Source organism: Bidens hawaiensis, unplaced genomic scaffold (assembly GCF_021521415.1).
Source record: "Bidens hawaiensis isolate Kalapana, Puna unplaced genomic scaffold, B.hawaiensis_p1.1 tig00016232_1, whole genome shotgun sequence".
NCBI lineage: Eukaryota > Viridiplantae > Streptophyta > Magnoliopsida > Asterales > Asteraceae > Bidens > Bidens hawaiensis.
Genome location: NW_027492481.1, coordinates 284,687 through 309,209, shown reverse-complemented (window position 1 = coordinate 309,209; position 24,523 = coordinate 284,687). Strand labels below are relative to the sequence as shown.

Below are 24,523 nucleotides of genomic sequence, written 5' to 3'. Positions count from 1 at the left end.
CAGCTATCATTCCAGTATCGGTATGGCCCCATTTGAAGCACTTTACGGACGTAGGTGCCGCTCCCCGATCTGTTGGAGCGAAGTGGGTGAAACTCAAATCACAGGACCCGAACTTGTTCAAGAGACAACCGATAAAATCGCCAAGATCCGTGATCATCTGCTGACTGCCAGAAGCCGACAGAAGAGTTACGCAGATCGTAGGCGGAAGCCTCTCGAATTTCAAGTTGGTGATCTTGTTCTCCTCAAAGTGTCGCCCTGGAGGGGTGTTGTCCGCTTTGGGAAGAAAGGAAAGCTTGCTCCTCGATATGTTGGACCATTTAAGATTCTCGCGCGTGTAGGGAAAGTTGCCTACAGACTTGATCTGCCGCCCGCACTCAGTAATGTGCATCCAACGTTCCATGTATCCAATCTCAAGAAGTGTTTAGCTGACGAGAACCTTCACATTTCACTCGATGAAGTTCAAGTTGATGAATCTATGCATTTCGTTGAGAAGCCTGTTGAGATTATGGATCGCGAGGTAAAGCAAACCAAGCGCAGTCGCATCCCTATCGTGAAAGTTCGCTGGGAGTCCAAGCGCGGAGCCGAGTTTACATGGGAAAGGGAAGATCAAATGAAGATCAAGTACCCGCACCTGTTCTCCGCGCAACCTACTTCGAGATAAATTTCGGGACGAAATTTCTTAAAGTAGGGGAGACTGTGACATCTGCCCGATCCGACCCGACCCAGGTACCCGTTTCTCTGACCCGATCTCTTTCTTTTGGTGATTTAATATTTATTTAGTATTTTTACTTTGTTTTTAATATGTATTTTATTTAGTATTTATTTCCCTCCCGCCTTTCGTTTCCTTCCCGCTGTCCCGTCCCTCTCCTCTCTTTCCGCCTTGTTTCCCTCTTTGCTTGTCCTTTGGTCCCTCCCGCCTAAGGATGTCTGCAGCTCCACGCGCCAGACTCCTTACATGGAAGCCTGCGTGAAGACATCTTGTTCCTGCGATGCGTGAAGAGAACTCTTCTCGCAGCGCGCTAAGAATGCATGTTCTTCCGCGATGCGCTTAGAATTCTTGTTCTTCACGCAGCACGCTAAGGATGTGATTCTTCCCGCAGTGCGCTAAGGAATTGTGATTCTTCCCGCAGTGCGCTAAGGATTTTTGTGCCAGCCTTCGCGCTCGCGCACTCAGCCTTCCCGCGCTTAACCCTTGTATCTTCTGTTTATTCCAGCCTGTATGCTTTGTGTTGTCTTATCTTCTGTACTGTTGACCTAACCTATCTAATGTCTGAATAGTTACTTTCGGCGCAGCATGCGTACCAACCCCATTGGTTGGTAGATAAAGTGACTGACATTATCTTTTGAGATCTGCTTTTGCCATGCTTGACCAGTACCTTTATCTGACCTGCCCATGCCTTTTTACTGTTCGCTGTCAGCTTTATCTTGCCCCCTGCAGCTGCCATATCTTTTGATATCTTTTGTTATCTTTTGTTTTGTCTTGTTCTGTTTGTCTTGGAACCTTTTCCCCTTTTTCTGGATTTATGTCTCCTAGGGTTTTCCTATAAATAATAGTATTATTTTCTTAACACTACACACACAAAACACTTAATCTCTCCTGTTCTCTTGCTCCTTGCTCTCTCTGCCGCCTCCTCTCTGCCTCCGTCTTCCTCTCCGTTCTGCCTTGCTTTTCCGGTAATATATTATATATAATAATTTACTTATTAAATTATGACTTAAAACAAATCATTAAAAACAATAATCTTTATTTATAGGTTAACTTGTGCTTATTTTATAGTGGTTCTTGCTGTATCTTTCATCGCATCTTTATCAAGTGAGTAATCTCGTATCTAATCCCTTTTTGTTTTAATGTTTTGGGATGTTCATGTGTTCGTACAAAACTGAGTCTTAAACTGTTTATGGAGTTTTAGTCGCGCAGTATCCCATGTGTTATGGATATTTACTTGGCTGTTGTTTGTATGTGTGTATCATTAACCGCTTTGTTCGGCCTATTCCGAAGTTCTCATGGATCCATTGGTAGACACGGGAGAACCTATCGTTTATGTTTTCTCTTTTGTTTACACTTGCACAGTTTTCTTGTTTTTGTGCTCAATTAGGAGTACGGATTGAACTATGAGCTATGAATCTAAGGCTTGGTCACAATCTGATTTCACCCTTGTTAGATACCAGATTAACATATGTTGCGCGCAGATTTACTGTTATTATCTATGATTATCTATGATTAACTATGAATATCTATTAAACTTGATTTCTCACCAACACGCAAGTGTTTGACGTTTATTTTAACACATGTTCAGGTTTGCAGTAGCTGTTTTGGAGCTTGTGGACACGTAGGACGTTTTTACTTTTGGACCTAGGATTAAAATGTATCAAGACAAGTTGATGTTTGAATGTTATAATTTATAATATATTGATTTATGTTTGATTTATGTTCTTTATTTTCCACGCTGCGCGTGCGCGATAAAATGTGTATTAATAAATATTGACACCAATAGTGTCGCGAGTAATGAAGCAATATGTGGCGCCCCGATGTATAATCCGCCTTTGGTCGGGGTGTTACAGAAGCTTCCCACACCGAAGATGAAGGAAGCGCAGCTGGAGGAGATCAGAACAACAACGAAGAAGTTCAACTTAGCCCCGCAGTTCAAGCAGCCATCGTTCAGGCTGTAGTTGCTGCTGTGAAGAACCTGAATCCCGAAGGATCTGCTGGAAGCCGTGAGCGAACTGCTGAAGGGGCGGGTGGTGATGGTAGAAAGGATGGGGAAGGTGAAAGAGGGGCCTCGAGTGGGGATAAGTCTGTGAAAGTCGATGATAGGAGAGGAGGACAAGGTGGGTGCAGCTATAAGTCCTTCAAAGGTTGTGACCCGCCTAAGCTGACTAGTTTAGGAGACGCAATCGCTACTCTCCAGTGGATAACCGCTATGGACAAGGTTATCCGCATTAGCGAATGCCGTCCCGACCAAGTTGTGGGTTATGCTACTCAGTCATTCGTAGATGAGGCTATGTATTGGTGGGAGAGTGTGGAGCAGAGGAAGACCCGTGAAGAGATCAAAGAGATGAAGTGGGAAGATTTGAAAGAGTTGGTAATGAAGAAGTTCTGTGCAGATGCCGAGGTTGAAAGAACGGAGATGAAGTTCCAGAATTTAAAAGCCGGTATGATGACGCATCGTGAGTATACCACGGAGTTCAACCGACTATCTAGGTTGGTGCCTGACATGGTTGACACTGAGGTCAAGAGAATCAAATGTTATGTGAGGGGGTTGCCACAAAAGGTCCGCATGTTAGTCAGGGCGATTCAACCTGCTACTTTTGATTCGGCTGTTGGACTCGCGGAAATGGTCTATGCTGACGTGGCCGCGGATGATAGGGTGGAAAGGGACGAAGAGAAAGAGAAGAAAGGGGTCACTCCTGCTAAACGACCCGGTACTCAGTTATGGATCCCACCCCCTGACCTGCCAGATGCTACCACCACTTCTTGGAACCCAAAAGGAATGCAAATTAATCCCAGACATGTCAACAAATTGAGTTTCTTGGAACCCCATAAAGCTTATTTTGTGAGTGTTTCTCAAATGCCGCACCCAATCAGCCTTGTCGGCATGCCCCAAACCTCGGATATTAAGGCTTAAAAATTCATTTGAGACACCCGACTTGAATCGAATTAACCACTTCTTCCTCTAAGCGTCTGTGTTCCATGTCAGATTGAGTGTCCATATCGACCTGTAGAGGATCTGGTTCCTGCCCGGTTGCCGACGTACTCGGTTGACCAATGGGGGAAAATAAAATTCCAATTCGAATTACCTGAAGCTGAGTTGGTATGCACTGAATTAGAGATCATCCTCCTACTGACCTGCGATTTCTTTTCAAACTGTTGCCACCTTTTAACTTAATAAATCCCGTGTGTTCAAGTCAGAGATTGGATCTTGTGTATTAGGCCCAACATTAAAGTCTTCAGGCTTAGGAGAAGGTCTTCTAAGTCTTTTACGAGGATTAGGCCCACCAGTAGTAGAGGGCCCAACATGAGGCAAAATAGAGATTAACAAACAGATAATTAGCTAGGTACTCCGTTCGGGATTACCCAATAGTAAAAGACTATTGTCAGCTAGCTCAACCTAGTCGTACGGAGTCCTTAAGTGCCTCCAAGTTATCTTTAGTTCCGGGAAAATACACCCGCCCGAAGACCCACTGGTGATAAAAGTCAGACGCTCTCATTATCAAACTGGAGATCACAAAGATATCAATCTTCCTTCATTGAGTCACTCATGCCCCCGCAAAGTGTTGTATGTGAGAATTAAACTTAGGTCTCGAGAAACTAAGGCTTTCTATCTCTACACTACATTGAAAAGGACAACTAATTAATGGTAGTTTTAGAAAATTAATTAATTATTTAGATTTTTAGTTTATTTTTTTATGAGTTGTAAGAAGGGTGGGAAACCATATTATTACGATTGTCGTGATCATGAAGATTATGTTACGAATTGTTTTAATGTAATGTAATTGCAAATTTTTATTATGATTCTTGTGGTTGTCGAAATCATGTTGCAAATCATTTCATCATGATATGGTTACGATTTTTGTTACGATTCTCGCGGTCATGAAAATCAGGTTACAAATTAAAATTGCTTAAAAAACCGGTTACATGCTTATCTTAAATAAAATTGTTTATATGCTTATTAAATAGTATTGTAGGAAGTAAATAGTTTTTGATGTTTTCATTGAAAAAATGCATATGATTATTCGATAATATAAGAGTAGGAACGTCAATTCTTGACCCCACATAAAAAATAATGTTTTAAGTCGGCTGACCCGACTGATTTTCTACAATTGGTCAACCTAAATAAGTAAATATGGTTCATTTAATAGTAGGTTGATATGTTAAGCAGTTTTTAAGCTTTGAAAAAGGTTAGTATTTTGATTTTAAAAATGAAAAGTTTTAAAATTTAAAGGCAAATTTTAGATTGTTAATTTTTATATAACTATACTAGCCTGAGACATGTAAAATTTATTATATAAAAGATTTTGAAAGATAATAAAATATTTGTAGTTTGGCTAATATATGATAAAAGATTCTAGTAGATAATAAATGATTTCAAAATATTTATTCTAATTTAAGTATATAATTTATTGATAGCAGTTAATGGTAGTGTTAGACATTGATTAGTTATTTTAGATGTGAAAATTTTAATGATAAATTAAAATGAAATTTCGAATATTTATTTTGAGATCAACGGAATAGTTATAACTTTTTTCCTTGAAAGGTAAAATAATTATAATTTAATGATAGAAGTTAAAAGTAGTATATTTGGAATTGGATTAATTATTTTAGATGTTAATAATTAATTATTAATATAATTCTTTAAATTTATTTTCAATATTAGAATAATAGTTGTAGCTAAAGTGAGAAAACACATAAAACACGGTATATATGCTTATGGTCCTGATGATTACGATTCTTGTAGTCATGAAAACCACGTTGCTAAGTAATATATGAATGTGCTTCTTGTGTTGGCATTATTTGTTAGTGTTAGTAATTGCTTATGGAAGTTGATTACATGTGTATTATGTTTTAAACTGTTTTTTAAGACTGTGGGTTACAACAGCAGCCAACCAACGTTGAACCATGAAAATATTATCTTCAAAACGTTAATAGAAATAATTGAATTTCCCCGTGTTACGAAAGGGGAAGTTGATAATATTCAAGGTTACACGAAAGATAAAAAAAACATAATATAAACTCGTGCATCGTGGCTTTACAACTGTAACAACGTGTAACTGGGTGCTTAGATGACTTGTATGTTACCACGTAAAACTCCGTTTTAAGTGAAACCTACTTTAAAACGTATATAAAAATAAGCACGTCACAATGATGTATTCAGAGTTTTAGAAGATATCACAATTTATAAGCTATAAACAAAAACATAACAAAAAAACTTATGAATGGGACATTTGACAACTTGTAATTGGTCAAAAAAAAAAGTTAAAAACATTTGTAAACGTCTAGGGTTAAATGATAAGTTTAACTAAAACGGAAGGGTGGTAATATCGTAAGTTTTGAAAGATTATATTGTAATATCATTATCATCATCATCGTACTCACCAAACCATAAAAAGACAAAACCATTTGCACGATATGCCTGTACATTGATTTCCCCATTAGTAAAAAAACGGAAGATTTCCTCTCACAAAGCAAATTTTATAATTTGAGTATATGTATATATAAGAAGTAAATTTTTTTGATTGTTTTAAAAGAAGAAAATATATATGGTTATTTGGTAATATGTAAGTAATTAGAAAATCATGTGTTTTTTTTTATTATTGTTGCTAAAGAAATATACAATCTCTACTATATACAAAATAACACAAGAAGAAATTATATAATTTTTTCTGACTGTAGAAGAAATTATATCATGTCACAAGTGAAATATTTATAGACATGGTATGGAATGAACTGTGAGATTTCAAATCTGGATTGTTATTGTGTAACTAGAACAACCATTCACAAACTAAATAAAATAACGTTTAAGGTAAACCGTTCAAGTAATCCATATCTACTCCCATACAATAACATCAGCTAATTTGTTGGTTGGTAAAATGACTATTACCGCTCATAGTTTACATGGCCTACTTATCATGCAAGGGTTAATATTAGTTGTATTTGCTTATAACTTTTTTTTAGCATGATTTAGATTTGTCTACTCGTGTACAAGTAATTGAAAAAAACTGCACAAGTGTAAAGGTTAACATAATTGAAAAATATTTAACCCAGTTATTATAATAACTGACTAGTTTCGACTTTCATATGACGATATCTGTTTTTGTGTATAACCTATCATTGTATATAAATTAAACCACTTTATATACTGTATTTAAAATATAACATTCTCTATATTAATCATCATATTAAATTCATTTAAGCTATCAGTTTTATTAGGCCAGTTTGACCAACTTATTATTTTAGGTCAGCAAACTTATTATTTTAGGTCCGCAAGATGGTTAAGTAGCGAATCCATAAATAGAAACATAAACCTTCCTTAACCCGACATGCTATAGTTTTTGTTCGGATGTTATAGTGTAGAACCCAAATACAAATTTATCTTATCAACTCATAACCGAACCAAATGATATCGTTGAATCTATAACTAAATCAGTTATAATTAAAATTTATTGGTTACGAAATCCATAATTAACGTTTTAGTTATCATTTTGGTTTAAGACCGACATATCAAAACCATATAAACCTCTAGATATTTCAAAATTTTTTCCAGGCATTCTTTTAGGTTGAACAAGCTACATTTGACACATATACCCTACTAAAACTCCATATGAAGTTTGGCTTGTTGCATTTTACATGTTGAGACTTGAGTTGGATTGGATGTCTATAAATAATGTCAATCCCGTAAATCAAGAATAAAATCATATAGTGAATTGTCACATGTAAGACTTTGCTATAAAGTTTCATTGATATCATAAAAGAAATGCTTTATTTGTCTCGTGTAAATCTAACATGTTTACAAAAAGAAATAATAGTAAAATGTTTACCTCTTTCATAATGACAAAATAAGATAGTATAACTAAACCATGTCACCATCCACAATTCTATATTTTGTAACTTATGTAAATTCATAACTAGAACATATGTATAAATGTTTTTTAAGATCTTTAATATTCCAGATGTTTACCCGTGTTTATCAAATATATGGTTAAAATTTTCAAAACAAAGTACAATCAAAATACATTCAAAATACATTTTAATTATTCAGACAACAACGCCAAACTCGTTTTAGTGTATAAAATTCAAAAATTATTATTTTTTACCTTATTTAAATTCTTAATCTATACCAAACCAACAAATATTTCTAACAAAAGTACATAAAGTCAGAATACCATATTATGCTAAACTTGATATCATTGTGTTTCATATTTTATAAGTTACTTGTATTTTATTTTTGTATTATTATGTAGAATTTCATGTAAAAACATATATGTATCAAAATTAATTAATTTGTGTCAATAATGTTTCATAAGCAAAGCGTGGAGGGCACGTGCGAAAGTAAAGCGTGGTAGAAGAAAAGAAAAAAAAATAGAAAAAAAGAGATTACATAAAATAAAATAGTTTGATAGCAGGAAGTCATTTGCTCAAATGCATGTGGGTAGATAGCTTACACAAATAGCTTTACTCCACGTGGCATCTCCCCTACAAATGTTCGTTATATCTGTCCGTACACGTGTCACTTGTCTTGCACCGATTTACTAGTAATTTCAAGTTGGGCTATTGGCCTTCTCAATTTAAGCATACGGTGATGGTTAAGGTTTAGAAACTTATGATTTCAAGTTCAATATTTAACACAACGGAGTTTTATGTCAGGTTTTCTGATAATAAGTTTCTTTTTTGATGATGTTTTTGAGTGAGTCGGAGTTAAATGTAATGCTTTTCACACGATCTCGTATCACAATGTAGTCATGCGTTTTTATAATAAAATTCTTTAGCTGATAGTCGACAGAAAAATTAATTATGTTCGTGATACTATTTCACCCATGTTCACGTATGTACCAAGTCATGGTTAAGTATTATAAAGTGTGTGTGATGCAACCACGTTGGGATTCATCTATAGACACACATGAGATGTTTACCGAGTTAGAGTTCATCTAGATTCAACCAAGTTATGGTTCATCAAGAGTCAAACCGAGTTAGGGTTTGAGAGTTGTAATGAGTTTTTATAAGTTATATTTTCTGATTAATATAAACGAGAGTTGGTAGTTTACTTTGTGTTTGTTTATCGACAGGGATTTGATACCTGATATAGAAGCTACTAAAGTAATGCCATACGTTTTTTAGAACACCAATTCAATTGTTGGTCGTAGTTGATTCATAATGTCATGATCAACTACTCTACGAGTTTGTGAAACCTTTCATTTTGCTAACTATTGGGCTAGTAGTAGATGAGTTAACAATGAAAGAGTATTAAGTATATGTTGCTGTTGTGGGAGAAGTTTAACTTCTTTGTTCAACATGGCTGCATTAGAGTTTTGAGAGATGTTGTTTGTATTTCGTCATCTCAAAGTTTATATTAATCGCTAGCGGACAGGTTGAGGATATACACATGTACGTTTCAGACACGAACTCTTAATTACCACCAACCATATCCGACCATTATCATGGCCATCACCCTCCACTCTCTTGACTAGAGATCGTTGTTCACCACCTCCCTCATCTTCTATACACCCCTTTTTGTGACATTTTTCTACCAATAGTTAATAATGTCAAGTCCTTGTGTCTTTAGACTTGCTGCTTTTACGTGCGTTGCAAATTGACGCGTTGTGCCTTCATTTGAATATTATAGGATATAACTTGTCTTTCCGAATTTGAATTTAGAAAAAGATTTAGTTGTTCTAACAATAAAAGTTGTTTGATACACGATATTTGTTTTCAAAGTATAATAGTTTTTAAAGCATAAAGAAAAGTATTTTTGGGTCGATATGACCTATTTTAGCTATCATGTGTATAAAGTTAGATAAAATAATATACAAGTTAAACAAATGTAATTTTTTTCTTTAAAATATAATAAATCTATTTTAAATGTGCATCATATGAGTAATAGTTTTCGAAAACCATAGATAAGCATTATTACAATCTTACTCGTTAATTGGTAATTTGTTGTTTCGGACTTCTGGCCATACTTGTTAGTTGTTAAGCCTTTCTGTTTTTTTCAAATGCAATAAGCCCACTTAATAAACTCAAGATTTTTTTTATTATTAAGCCCAATAATTGAAGTCCAATAAAACAGATCACCAGCAGCCGTACATAGCCAATCAGCCCATAAGTGATAAACCCACCATGCAAACAATACCATTAATAACTTAATACGGGTTAAAAATAGCTGTGAACTAATATTTTCTTTAAAAACGTGGTAATTATGTATGTAGTTAAGATTTACACCAATGTTTCATAACCGGATCGAATAGCGAACCGATTGGGCAACCGATTCACCGGTTTAACCGTCAATCTGGTCAAACAGGCCGAACGGCTTTTGCTTAAAAAATGCTGGATTTTTTTTTAAAAATTGTTTTTTTATTTAAAAACCCGGTTCAACCAGTCCAGTTTTCCGATGAACCGGTTCGGACTTGCCGTTTTCAAGGAACCGAGCGAACTGCATAGAACCGGACCGACCAGGGGACCGAATCCCGGTCGGACTAGTTCAACCAGCCTGTCAGGTCCGGTCTCAACAACATTGATTTACACAACATAACATAAGGCTATGCGTTATGGTCCACACTATCCCTACCCTCAATTTCATCCACGCCCCAACATTGCGTCGGTCCATCAAAAGGCCATGCCTGACCCTTCTCTCATGAAGCCCTAAACCGGTGAGGTGTAATTGTTCTCAATCAAAATGCATCACCTCACCACTTTTTTCTTTAACAGTTCATCATATTGATTAAAACTAAGGCTTATATGTTTTCTTTAAATAACTTGCTATTGGTAATTTAAAAGAAAAAAAACTACATATGTAGCCCGATATAACTGTTTTTTATAAGAAATCGAGTTGTTGTCAAAAGAATAAGTTTTTTATACAGTTAGCGGTTTTGACATGTACTTGGAACGACATTTCAGATGATAAATAATTGCTTAATAATAATTGATATCAAGGGTTTAAAAGAATCTATAAAATATATTAAAAAACTCACTCACTACACCACACTCGAATAATCATGAAACATCTAAGTGGAGTGTGCAAGATGAAACCACTCATGTCTATGTAAAGCGTTGTTAAGGTAATTTTGTATCACCTTTCACATGACCATAACACATAGCCTAATAATCACATATTTACTTTAACTTTTAATATCTTTCCTCATTCCGTCGAACTTATGCTTAAAATCTCATGTCCTTTATGTACCAACACTCAAGTCCTATTAATGTATTCATACGTTCACCTTATACACGACCAACTCTTTGGAGCCACGCTTTTATTATAAAGATTTGTTTATGTTGATTCTATAATATATGTAGAAGGTATGAGAAATCAAATGCATAACGATGAAATGATGTTGGATATACAGAACTGCCAAACATTAAATTACATGATGTTCGTAGAAGATAGAGAGATAAATATAATATTTGCATGCTTTGCTTAAAGAAATATAAGCTTACAGAAAAAGAGTAAGGGCAGCATTAGATTGTTTATTTTGACAAGATTTAAGTCCTTACTAACGTGGTTATTTTCATTTTTCTCACACAGCACCTCTATCTATCGACAAAATATTTATATTACAAACATTGTATTCTTATAGCGTGGCATTATGTTGTTGATACCGGTCACTTGATTAACAACATACAAACAATATCTACCAAAATGCGAGAAGTTAAAACACCTTAGACGACGTTTAGCCACCATTCCCAGCTGAACTAAAATATTTGAAAAGTGCAATCATAACCGGAAGGTTTGAATCTCGGAGACACAACTTTAATCGAACAAAATTGGACACATTGATATCATGGAATTTTGTGAAGCCAATCTGAACTTATGATAACCCCATAGTGTTACACAACACCACTCTCATGATTGACCTTATGCCCCAACTAGAAACGAAAATTGCTGTTATGGTTGTAAAGAGTTCATATGATTGAATCACCATATTTGATAAATTGTCACTGATTCTTATTAATCTTTGTGTGTGTCTATGTTAAGATGAATTATGAAGATGGTTTCTTCAGTTCTTGATCCATCAAATATGAATATTACAATGAATGCGTGGACCAAATTCGTGTATAATTTAAATCTCAACAAAACTTGCATTTTATTGATGGTATGCAAGAATAGTTTTGCATAAGATGTCTGACTATATATGTGGCATAACTACAGAAGTATATAGCATGTTTAAAAGAATTAAAACCCAACAGTTGGTTTTCATTTTCTTCAATCATTTCAGTATGATATTTTTATTTTTCCACTTATGGTTCTGTTTATAGGTTTCTCTGCTCAACCCTACCAAGAACTACTTAATTAATCGTTTTAACCTCTTCCAACGAGCTAAGCCTCACCTTTTTTCTCAGCTCCAGTAAACTAAATACCTTGGGTAAAAGACTAAAAGTATTTAGAAAACAAAAATATTTATAACATTACTTAAAATATAAATAAAAATTTAATTAACCATTAAAACGTTCCCAGATAATTAAATGAGAAAAAAATAAGGCCAATATGTTGCAAGCCAGGGGACTTACAAATGGTTTAAATTTAACAATAAGTTGCTTCTGCTTCAAGAAACTGATGAAGGTGCCACGGTTTCCGCCACCTCGTTTGTATGGGTATCAGAATCTGGTAGACGGTTGAGAACCTGATCAATATGAGGTTAATTCGTGTGTGAGAATATTTGTTTTAAATAAATTGGTTCGTTATCATGATAATAATTTTCGTAATCATATCTTCTATATTAGTCAAGCCGACCCATTATAAGTTTTGACGGGTTGAAAGTTCTACCCATCTTGACCCGCCCATTTTGCTTACCTCAAACAAATGCCAAGAAACAAATGCATCTGTGGCTGCATAATTCAGTTGTTCTGCTGACAAAGGATTTCTTTCCCAATTTCCTAATCTAATCTTGGAGGGCTTTAAAACCTGCATGCAGTTAAAATCTTGGTTAGAAACTGTAAGATTAATGAGTCAGTGCATGCTCAGGTTGAAACGGATCAGGTCAGGTTAATACACGAACACTTTTTGTCCATTTTTACAAATAAATAATGTGTTGAATATGGTAATAAAAACTATTTTATTAAAACTTAATCTGAATCATTGAATAAAGGCGATTTAGAACGTTGTAATATTTGAAAACAAATTTGGATGACTTTCAACCTGTTTTGAGTGTTTGACCCATTGACATGTTCCTTGAAAGCTAAATATTTTTATTTGAGATTAAACAGAAGTTCATAATAAACCCATTATTAAGCATAAAAGTGTCCCTACATTTTGAAGAATGAATAATTTTGGACGAAAAAGAAGTATAATGATTCACATTTTCATGATAAAAAGAACATATATTATATAAATTTAATGTTCTGAATTTGCTAATTAAAACTATACTTGTTAAAATAACAATCAAGGTTTTCTTATTAAAGCGGCTTAAGATGTTTCAAGCATCTAAAAACACTTTAAAGTGTAGCGTTTGACCAGTTCGACACGTTTGACTCGTTTACCGTATGACCCGTTGGAGAAAAAACACAATTGAGAGAAACCCATTTTGACCAAACTCCGAGTTGTTCAAAATTTCTGCCTTTAGTAAACTTACCTGCTTACATGTAAGCTTTTCGGTTAATGATGACAGACCCCACATCTTGGGCTCTCCACCGAGCTTTTTATTGGCCAAACGTGACAAGTCTTCTAAAGCGTCTACAGACACGTTATGATCTTTAAAGATCTTACGAGCATCACCAGCAATACCAACTCCAACCTATTCATTTAACAAAGATTGCATAATAATATGAACAAAGAGTAACATTCAAATCCACAATATTCGCAGTTCACTAACCTTTAGAAACCTAGAATCCCCAAGAAGAGACTTCAAATTTTGAGGAAATCCAGAATGAATAATATGCATTACATGACAACGGGCTACATCAGCACATATCTGTAAAACTGCTGCCTTGGATTGTGTCGCACCTGCACAATTCAGATTATTATGTCTATGAAAAAATATTACATGGACCACAACGAAACAATATAAAATACTCGGTTAAGACAGCAACCTTTCTTGAATATTGGTCTCCACTCAATGTCAAATCCAATAACAGGACGGTTGCCATCACCGTTCATAGTTTCAAAAAATTTTAATAGCTCGTCTGCAGCTTTCTCCACCTCTGAAAATGTTCTGCTGTAAACGATATGGCCTTTGAAAGTCATTGCAGGATATCTCATCTTTGATGTATCTGAAACAGGAATCACAAATAAGATGCTCAAAAATCAATTACCCATGTTGGCATGTAAGCTGTAATTCTAGAACTGTTTGTTCTACAAAGTAAAGCAACAAGATTACTCTGTAATATGTATTGCATAATCCTACAACTGATCCTTCGTTTCTTTGATTCCATTGTCCTTGAAACTATGCACATGCAGTACGTTTTGCAATAGTCTCTTGTTTAAAATTACAGCCGATTTAGGGGAAATACGTACATTTCAATATTCAAATATATATGTTTGGAATTCGAGTGTTCATTGATTCGAATATCAAGTTATTCAGTTTATTTGTTTCGGTTTATTCGGTTTCGTACTTTTTTGGCCCAAACCGAAAACCAAATCAAACCGAACTAGAAATGTGTCTAACCTAACTGAACCAAATTAAATTGATTTATTCGGTTTGGTACTTTTTTGGCCCAAACCGGAAACCAAACGGAACTGATTTGATAATGTGTCTGACACTCTGACATAACCAAACTAATTTAATTCGATTATCAGATTAAACGAGTCACTATTCGGTTATCCGAATTAGCAAAATTTGTGGAATCAAAAGCTGAATTCACAATTCAGATACGGTTAGATACCGAACCGAGAAACTGAAAACAGAAGTCACAAAAGTTATTTTTTAGTTTTCAGTTATTTTGCACACCCCAAGTAGGGAACAATAATGATGCACAGAGAGATAACAGCTTCAGGCAACCAAAAGTTTTTTTTTTATTTTTTGAAAAAAAAGTAGATAAATGTATCAACATTTTGCTAAGTTTCATGATTGATAGTTATCAGGCAATTAATCAGTTTGCTAATATATTTAGAGTTAGATTAATCAAATACCTAACTGAAATAAAACAAAACAAATTACCACGATAAGAGGAGGTGAACCGATTTCTAGGGCACGGCAATAACGAAGACGAACTTGAAGCAGCAATCCGTGAAAATGTGAACAACGAATCCGGCAATCTCCGGCGTGTTTTAGGGCGATGATCTCCGTCGCAATCGGCGGCGACGGGAGGTTTGTAAGATTCGAATATTGCGTCGATAGATTGGAGTTCTTCTTCGGTGAAATCAATATCCCAATCGGAGCATTCCATTCCATCAACACGTCGGAAAATGTAATCGTAATAAACGGGTGGTTTGTACCCGTCAAGGAAACGGGTTTGTTTTAAGTCACTCGGTAGGCCCGCGGGCGGGATTTTTTATTTTGTTTAAATATTTTTGAGAAATTAGATTTTCAAACCTCACACTTCACACGTAGAATTGTCACGTAGGTGATTCCGTGATTGCACCTCACGACTAGGGATGGTTAACGAATAGTTTGTGAACTATTTGACGGAATGTTTATTATTAGTTAAACTAAACAAACGAATATGAATAGAGACTCGTTCGTTCAATTGTATTCGTGAACGATCGATAATGTGTTCTGAAGAGGTAGGTCCCAGCAGAGCCCAGTTGGTCCCGCAAGACTCACCTTGAACAGGGACGTCTGCGCAAAGGCCATCTGCTTCCGCAGGACCCACCATGCTCATAGAACCTTACGCGCAGTACGCAAGCTGTACACGCAGGGAAATCCTCCCAAGGGTGAAGTACCCCGCCTGTTCCCGCAGTTGCGGATACAAGCCATCAGGGAAGGCTACCCGCAGACAGCAGGGCTACACGCACAAGACAATAGATACTTCAGTAGTCACATGAAGGAATGAGCAAGGCGGGAACAATCCCGCCTAAATGAGCCAGTCTGTATGATTCTGAAAGATCTTTTGTACTATACCTACCAAGGTATGGATAGGACAGACGATCTGACCAGAACAGCCCATGAGCCAATCACAGGGTGACAGCTCACCGACAACAGTGCGAGGAGGAGCACCCTCTAGTACTGTTTGTCACTATTAGCCGCTACCTACTCACCAACCCTTACTGCAGGGCGTGCGCAGCCTACAGTTGGTGAAATAGTGTTACTGTTGGCCGTAACCTATTCACCAACCAGCATGGCCTGCGTATAATCCACAGTAGGTAGGACGTGCATAATCTACAGTTGGAGGAATAGTGCAGCCGACATAGTTACTGTTGGCCGTAATCTATCCACCAACCAGTATGGCCTGTGCATAGTCCACTGTTGGTAGAACAGGAATACTATTCAGCCGGCTGTACCTTCTAGGAAACCTACCTTCGGCTATAAATACTCCAACATCTTGGAATGGTAAGATCATCTGCTATCCAGTCATCTAGCAATCTCTTAATATACACTTATATTCAGAGCAACCTAGTCTGATTCTCACGCCGGAGGGTGGTCACAAGGAGGAACCCCCCCCCCTTCTCAGTGACGAGCTTACGGTGTTTGTTTTGCAGGTCTCCTGAAGAACAGCCTTCTCAGCTAGATCTCATCCGTGGGAAACATTACTTAACCCCCAGATTATCTATAATCTGTACCGGGTCTCTTAGTGTTTCTTCATTGGCGCCATCCGTGCATAAAAGCTAGAACTAATTTAGTTTTTTCGAATTTTCTGAAGAAATGGTTAACGTTACTCCGGTCCAAAGGCCAGTAACCGACCAAGAAACCCCGGTAACAACCCCAGCAACTGGGGGAAACACCGGAGGTTATACAATCCTTACGAACACTACCCCGACTACCCAAGCCGGGGCAAGTGGAGTAAATATTCCACTGGGGTTCACCGATACCCAGCTGGAAAAACGAACGAGGGTCCCTCGCCAAACACTAGATCAAGTAAAGGCGTGGGCCGAAGCACGTCAGAAAGAGTTCCAAGCTGAATTGGACGAACGCTTGCGTTCAGTTCAACAGGCTGACGAATTCGACAGTACTCGCCAACACCTCATTATGAACAGCGAGGGCGAGTACTCAGACGACGAGAGGGAGTCCGACACCGACGCAAACCCTCGCCATATGGCGAAAGGGAAGCGTAAGGAAACGGACCCCCAGCCAAAAAGGAATTTTGGGGAAGCCTTTAAACCAACAAACGCGGAGAAAAACCCGCGTGACTTCTCCAAAACCTTCAGACCAACTGCTACGAATGCAGGAAAGTCAAAATTTGCAAGGGACATTGCAGAAGCAATTGCCCCGAGAAGTGCCAAACAAATGTCCAACATTGGCACTTATGATGGTCTATCCGACCCAGATGACCATTTGAACAGGTTCATTGCAGGGGCTACCGTCAGTAACTGGACGGAACCCACGTGGTGTTACATGTTCCAGATGACTCTGGTCGGAGCAGCCAGGGCATGGTTCGATCGTTTACCAGTCCACCACATATATGACTGGGCGGACTTTCAGAATAAGTTCAGCCAGCACTTCAGCCAGCAGAGGAAGTATACTGAAGAGCAGTGGACGATCCTCAACTGCGTGAGAGAGGAGGATGAATCTTTACTCGACTTCATCACCCGCTTCAACTCCAAGAAACTGAGTCTGGGCAACGTAAGTGAAGATCTCGTTCGCGCCGCTTTCATCCAGGGCGCCGAGTACCCAGAGCTTATCCGCACATTAACGGGTAAGGACGGCATGCCATCCACATGGGATGCCATCATGACGGCAGCTAAGCGCTTTGCCGAGACGGAGAAGCAGCTGGGAAGAGATCTTCCCCAGAATACTCACCTCTACAAGCATAGGACAATGGAAAACAACGTTAGGACCGCCCGGCAGAACAAAAAGAGGCGGCTAGGTATTTGGCAGTCAAGGGTAAACTTTGACACCTCATCCAGCTCTCGCCCTCTTGTTGGTGGAAGGGACAACATACACCCTTCAAACCGAAAACACCGGTGGACGCCACTCACCAAGAGCGTCACGGAGATATTTGCCACGGAGAAATTGCCATGGCCAAAAGCCCCATTGATCCGGCAGAAACCTAATGCGGATCAGAGCAAATCCTGTGATTTCCACGGGACAAAGGGTCATGGTACTGAAGAGTGCACATCCCTGAAGGATATTGTTGAGACATTTGTGAAGGATGGAAGACTTGCACATCTCGTGGCATCAATCAGGAAGGGAGGAAGAAATGACAACCGGTACAGAGGTAACGGACGAAAGCCCGTCGACATCAGCATCAACATGGTTCATGGCAAGGTCGGGGGAAGAAAAAGACGAGCGACAGAACCATGCGCGTGGAAGGAAGCTGAGGTGCGCTTCCCGCGAGTGCCAGGAGGCCCCAGCAAAGAAGGCCCCATCGTCATCAAAAGCCTGCTGGGGCATTACATCACTTCCCGCACTCTTGTTGACAACGGCGCTTCGTCGACGGTGATGTACAGGCAGTTCTTTGACAAGCTGGATGATGAAGACAAAGAGCGCCTGGAAACGGTCTACGCTTCAATGGAAGGGTTTGATGGCAGCACAGAAACCCCCCTGGGTATCCTATCTTTCCCCGTTACTCTTACCGATGGGAATCATTCACGCACAGAAGACGTGGATTTTGTCGTGATGAGAAAGCCACACCACACGTACGACATCCTATTCGGAAGAGACGGGATGGCAAGATTCAACGCCGTGGTATCTTCAGTCCACGGCATGATGGGATGGCCAACAGCTGAGGGTGTAGCGATGATCACTGGCATTCCCCAGGTATGCATCGCATCTGTCTCATCTAAACCCAAACCAAAAATGGCCAAACCAACCATCACCGAACCGGAAAAATGGGCCTTCAATGGCAAATACCCCGACCAGGCCGTTACCATTGGACCAACAATCGTTGATCCCACCCGCACCTTACTCAAACGCCTACTGCAGAAAAACGCCGACATCTTTGCGTGGACACCAGCTGACATGACTGGTGTACCCCGAGGTAAGGCGGAGCATAAGCTCAAGTGCGATCCGGCTGTTACGCCAGTCGTACAAAAGCGCAGAGTAATGGGGCCTGAACAAACTAACGCGTGTAGAACCCAAGTCAAGGAACTCCTTGACGCAGGCATCATACGCGTTAGTAAATATCAAACATGGGTTGCAAATCCCGTAATGGTACCGAAGAATAAAAAACAATGGCGCATGTGCATAGATTTCAAAGATTTGAACAAAGCATGCCCCAAAGATTGTTATCCGTTACCAGAAATTGATCTTAGGGTGGATTCGTTGGCACCATTTCGCCTTAAATGCTTCTTGGATGCGTATAAGGGGTACCACCAAATCCACATGGCCGTAGATGACCAGGACAAAACCGCGTTTCGGACGCCCGATGGTACATTTTGTTATAAAATGATGCCCTTCGGACTTAAGAATGCAGGGTCCACGTACCAACGCCTGATGGACAAAGAGTTTCATGCCCAAATCGGGAGAAACTTGGAAGTCTATATGGATGATTTGGTCATCAAAAGCCCCGAGCCAGAAGCGATGTTGAAAGACATTGAAGAAACTTTCAACACGCTCAGAAAGATAAACATGAAGCTCAACCCGAGCAAGTGTTCATTTGGGATGGAAGAAGGGAAGTTCTTGGGAGTCATTGTTACTAAAGATGGCTTCAGAGCGAACCCTGAAAAGGTCGAAGCCATTGTTAAAATGGAATCACCGACCACCATCAAACAGGCTCAGACACTAAATGGACGACTAGTCGCACTTAATCGCTTTTTGGCAAACCATGCAGATAAGTCGTTTCCTTTCGTGTCAACATTAAGAAACTGCTTGAAGAAAACGCACTTCCGCTGGACACCAGAAGCGGAAGCAGCTTTTCAGGAGATTCGGTCACGCCTAATCGAACTCCCAACACTTACAGCACCACAAGCGGGAGAGGAGTTAATCCTATACCTTTCCGCAACAGATAGAGCAACCGGGGCAGTACTGCTAAACAGAACGAAAAGGCATCCAGATGCCAATCTATTATGTTAGCCGTGTACTAACAGACGTAGAAACCCGGTACTCTACCCTCGAAAAATTAGTCTTAGCACTTATACACGCTTCACGCAGGTTAAGACGATATTTCCAGGGTCACCCAATTATCATTCTCACCAACTTCAAACTCTCAAACGTTCTAGGCAAACCCGAATTATCGGGACGTCTAGCCAAATGGGCAATTGAATTGGGAGAATATGCAATTAAATACAAGCCAAGACCAGCCATAAAAGGCCAGGTCCTGGCCGATTTTATTGCAGAAGTCCCCGCTTCGCGGGAGAAAGAGTGCCAGGAGGAGGCTCAACCCTCCCCAGCACAGGACATCAACGATGTCTGGCGACTCTACACTGATGGAGCCGCCAGTAACGAGGGTTCAGGCGCAGGGTTAAAATTAACCAACCCAGCAGGCCAAGAATATACTTACGCTATTCGGTTGGATTTTCCAAGTACGAATAACGAAGCCGAATACGAAGCATTCTTGGCCGGTTTGAGAATTGCGCGTAAGATGGGAGTGAAAAACTTGGAAGCCCATGTGGATTCCATGCTGGTGGCCAACCAAATAAATGGGACGTACACGGCTGTGAACGACACAATGGCCCTGTACCTCGCCCAGGCAAAAACCCTCATGCGTGATTTTAATGATTGTAAAGTCATACACGTCAAGCGCAGCGAAAACAAATCTGCGGATGCGTTAAGCAAGCTTGCGTCACTAGCCTTCACCCATTTGGGAAAGGACATCCGCATTGAACTCCTCGAAGCACCATCAGTCCCGCACAAGGAAATTTGTGTCATCCAAACCGGTACAGAAACATGGATGACACCGATAATAAATTACCTTGCAGCAGGAACACTACCAGAGTCAAAAACACAGGCAAGAAAACTACGCTGTAAAGCACTAAATTATCAACTCATCAATGACAACCTTTACAGACGTAACTTTCTTGGCCCACTTTTAAGATGCGTGAACAACCAAGATGCTGACTACCTCTTAAGGGAAGTACACGAAGGCATCTGTGGAGTTCACGCAGGTCCCCGCGCTGTTGTGGCTAAACTGAACAATGCGGGATACTTTTGGCCGGGGATGCATATGGATGCACTGGCATACATTAGAAAATGCAGGTCTTGTCAGCTTTACGCACTCAACACGCATCGCCCGAAGAACGAACTTGTTCCAGTCACTTCTTCGTGGCCATTTCAGAAGTGGGCCATCGATGTGACAGGCCCATTTCCCACAGCAGCAGGAAATGTTCAGTTCCTAGTGGTAGCCATCGATTACTTCACCAAGTGGATAGAAGCAAAACCTTTAGCCCAAACAACCGCAAAACATATCAAAAAATTTATTTGGGAATTTATTATCTGTCGTTTTGGACTTCCACAGAATCTGGTGAGCGATAACGGCACCAACTTTGCTGACAAGAAGCTACAGCAGTGGCTGAAAGAACTTCAGATCACCCACACCTTTACCTCAGTGGCACACCCGCAAGGTAATGGTGAGGTGGAAAGAGCAAACAAGAGCATCGTCGATGGCATAAAGAAAAGACTCTTGAGACACAGATCCGGCTGGGTGGACGAGCTCCCGCACGTCCTTTGGGCAAACAGAACGCTGAAAAAGGCCAGTACGGGGGAAACCCCGTTCAGTCTTACTTATGGCACTGAAGCCATGGTCCCAGTCGAAATTGGTTTACCCTCACCAAGGGTCTTGATCCAGCCAGAAGACAATGATGCGGAAAGACGGTTAGACCTTATGCTAACCGAGGAACGCAGAGACTTAGCCGCAGTGCGTGAAAAAATTACAAACGACAAATGCAAAAGTACTACAACACGCGGGTAAAACTCTGCAACTTCAATGAAGGAGACTACATACTGCGTAACAACGAGGCTTCAAACCAAGAGCGCCCAGGAAAGCTGGCCCCGATCTGGGAAGGGCCATACATTATCAAAGAAGTCCTGGGAAAAGGCGCATACCGGCTTGAAAGGCTCGATGGCACTCCTATCCCAAGAACATGGAATGGAGCTCAATTACGCAAATGTTATATGTAGATCAATTCCAAACTTGTAAAGAAAAGGCCTAGAGCCACTTCTAATGGAAATGATTCTCCTTACACAATGTGTTGATAGCCTTACCTTTAACTTATGAACTTCCCATGTGCCGGTATTCACCGCACCAATGCGTGAAGAAGTAAGTAGTTGCGTGTGGAAGGCGGCAAAACCCGCATAAACACAACGCTAAAAATGTTAAAAAGTTCTAAGGAAAACCTACACGCAGGTCAGATGTAAGTAAAGTTTAGCCATCCTTGTAAGTGCAAGTGACGGTCTTACCCGCACAATCACAAACAAGGAAGCAAAACTTCAACCTATCATCTACCACGTTCAAAGGTTAACTTATTCTGAACACTTAGAAAATTTCAAGGAAAAGATAAGGAAAACTTCCACGCAGGATAAATGTAAGTTTAGCCATCCTACTAAGTGCAAGTGACGGTCTTACCCGCACAATCATGAAAGAGGAAGCAAAAATAAACTTATAATTTACCATGTCAAAAAGTTAACTTATCTAAGTACTAAAGAAATTGCTAAGTGTAAACATGCGTTAAATAAAGAAAAGGACAAACACATTCTTTATTTCATCAACTTGAATATTACAAACATTGCTGGGTATATACCCGCATACAAAAGAAGTACAAGAGCAAATATCTACGCTAGTGGTGGAAAGGGATCTTTTGGATCATGCTTCAGGACCACTCCCACTTGGACCCGCACCATCAGCAGAGTGTGACGGTTCAAGGAAAGCTCTAAGGACAGCAAGCCCATCATCAGCAGCAGCAATTTCATTTACCTTCTCCACCACCGGATGCGGGAAGGCAGCATAATGGTTCACTGCTTGGTCATAAATAGTTTCGGTATCCGCATTATACAAAGGGAAGTTGGAAGGCGGGACGCCTTTCTCAGCAAACCCTAGACCAAGCAAGAAGCCGGTCCATTCCCCATCCTCATGAGAAGCGTTGAGGGCTGCGCTCATAGCATCGTCGTAAGATGTCTCTGAAAAGACCCGATGCACAACCTACAAAAAATGTACAAGTATAAGAACTTATATTCTACAAAGGAAAGCGTGACGACATAAAGCTAAAATACCTGAGGCAACGCTTCTCGAAGAAGCCATTCCTTGGCAGCCAGAGCTTGGGTGCAGGCGCGTTCAACTTCGTTCTTATTAAGATTGGCGAGAAGCACATCCTTTGCAGCGGCCTCTTCAACGCCCTTAAGCTTCCGCTCGGTCTGCGCAAGCACACCCCTCTGGTCCAGGATCTCTTGAAGCTTCTTCGCATCCTCCATAGCCAAGGCATCATGAGCCTGTTGAAGAGCCTCTAACTTAGCTTTAAGTTCTTCATTCTCCAGGCGGAGAGGCTCAGCAACAGCTTCAGCCTTGGTGGCCCTCTCGGTCGCGTTCCTCGCAGTCTCCTTAGCTAGCCGAAGCTGTTCGTTAACAGCTTGGGCAGCCTTGGAGCGGGCCTCGAGTCGCGCTTGAACCTCAACCTCGAGGGCCTTGAAGGCCTTCTCCTTCTCCGCAGATACTGCGGTCAGTTTTTGGTTCTCCTCCCGGAGAGCACGCGCCTGAGATATTTCTTTAACACGAGCTGCTTTCAACTTGTCGTTTTCACGACAAAGCAGCTCGACGCGTGGCTGCATCCGGGCCAGGAGAACCCGAAGCTCGTTGGTTAGCCTACCCTCCTGGTAGCTAACCATGGCTTCCCCCAACGCACCATGGGGAGCAGCGTGGCGAGCCCAGTCCACGCACTCCACAGGTGTACGAAGGGTTGTTCCTCGGCGTATGTTCCATCTTGGAACATACACTTCATTGGAATCCGACACTGCAAAAGAAACAAAGCAGTTAGGAAAAGATGATAAAAATTACATAAAGGACAAAAGAACCCTACGCACCTGTAGGGTCGATCACAGGCCGATAGCTACCGAACCCATCACCTGAACCTAAGGGAAATCCATCCAAAAGGTCAGGCAGATGGGAAGGTAACAAAGATCGGCGAGAAGCCCCGCGCGTACCTGAAGGTCCAGCCGTCGAGGCCGATGGCGGAGGCGGCATGGTTTCCGCCACAGTCGATGGCGGAGGCATGGTGTCCGTCGCGGACGCCGCCGAAGAGTCAGCAGCAACAGTAACCGCCGGCTCGGTGAACGATGCTGTAAAAATTGCACTCACCGCCGGCGGTGACGTCATCTCGGCTGGAACAGTCGGCTCAGAATGAGCAACTGAACCAGCGGAAGCAGGCGCAGGCGCCTGGGTCGACGCCTCAGGTAGGCTGACCAAGCCTACCGTCATTGGCGGAGAGGTTGTACTCGGCCCCTCACCCTGGAATGCGCCAACATCCACACCTGCGTAAAGAAGAAAAGTGTTAAAAAGACTTGAAGATTAAACTATGAAGATAAAAGCTAAGAGAGTTGTACTTACAGGGTTTCTTCAGCTTGAACGTACGGACGGGCGGGGACGAACCCGATGGAGCCGGTCTCTTGATGCCGGTCACCGTCGTCGTCATTGGTTCTCCAGAGGTAACAGTCGTAGCCTCCGGAACAGTGGTCTTCTCACCACCGGGCTTCCCCCCCGCCTCTTCACTATCTGACTCAGTGTCAGATAGGAGCACTGGATCGGCTGTGGAGGCCGCCTTCTCCTTCCCTTTCCCGCCGGCAGCCCGCTTCTTCCGCACTAACGAAGGACCATCTGCGGATTCCTCAGAAGAAGACAGGGTGTAAGGAATTC

The 24,523-nt window shown here is 40.4% G+C and overlaps 1 protein-coding gene across 1 annotated transcript; it reads right to left on the bottom strand.

The window, feature by feature from the left end:
- Positions 1-12,152: 12,152 nt before the first annotated feature.
- Positions 12,153-15,034, bottom strand: LOC143551026 (3'-5' exonuclease-like). The gene is made up of 6 exons (XM_077041559.1): positions 14,806-15,034; positions 13,739-13,918; positions 13,522-13,652; positions 13,282-13,443; positions 12,504-12,614; positions 12,153-12,333 (listed from the first exon to the last, which is right to left on the bottom strand). The coding sequence occupies exons 1-6, from the start codon at positions 15,032-15,034 to the stop codon at positions 12,256-12,258; spliced, it is 891 nt and encodes a 296-aa protein (XP_076897674.1). The 3' UTR covers positions 12,153-12,255.
- Between the last annotated feature and the right edge of the window lie 9,489 nt (positions 15,035-24,523).

Coding starts and splice junctions, on each gene's coding strand:
- LOC143551026 (XM_077041559.1), bottom strand. CDS start 15,034: ATGGAATGCTCCGATTGGGATATTGATTTCACCGAAGAAGAACTCCAA. Junction 13,653..13,738: donor GAGACCAATATTCAAGAAAG/GTTGCTGTCTTA, acceptor TGAATTGTGCAG/GTGCGACACAATCCAAGGCA. Junction 12,334..12,503: donor TTTCTTGGCATTTGTTTGAG/GTAAGCAAAATG, acceptor CATATTGATCAG/GTTCTCAACCGTCTACCAGA.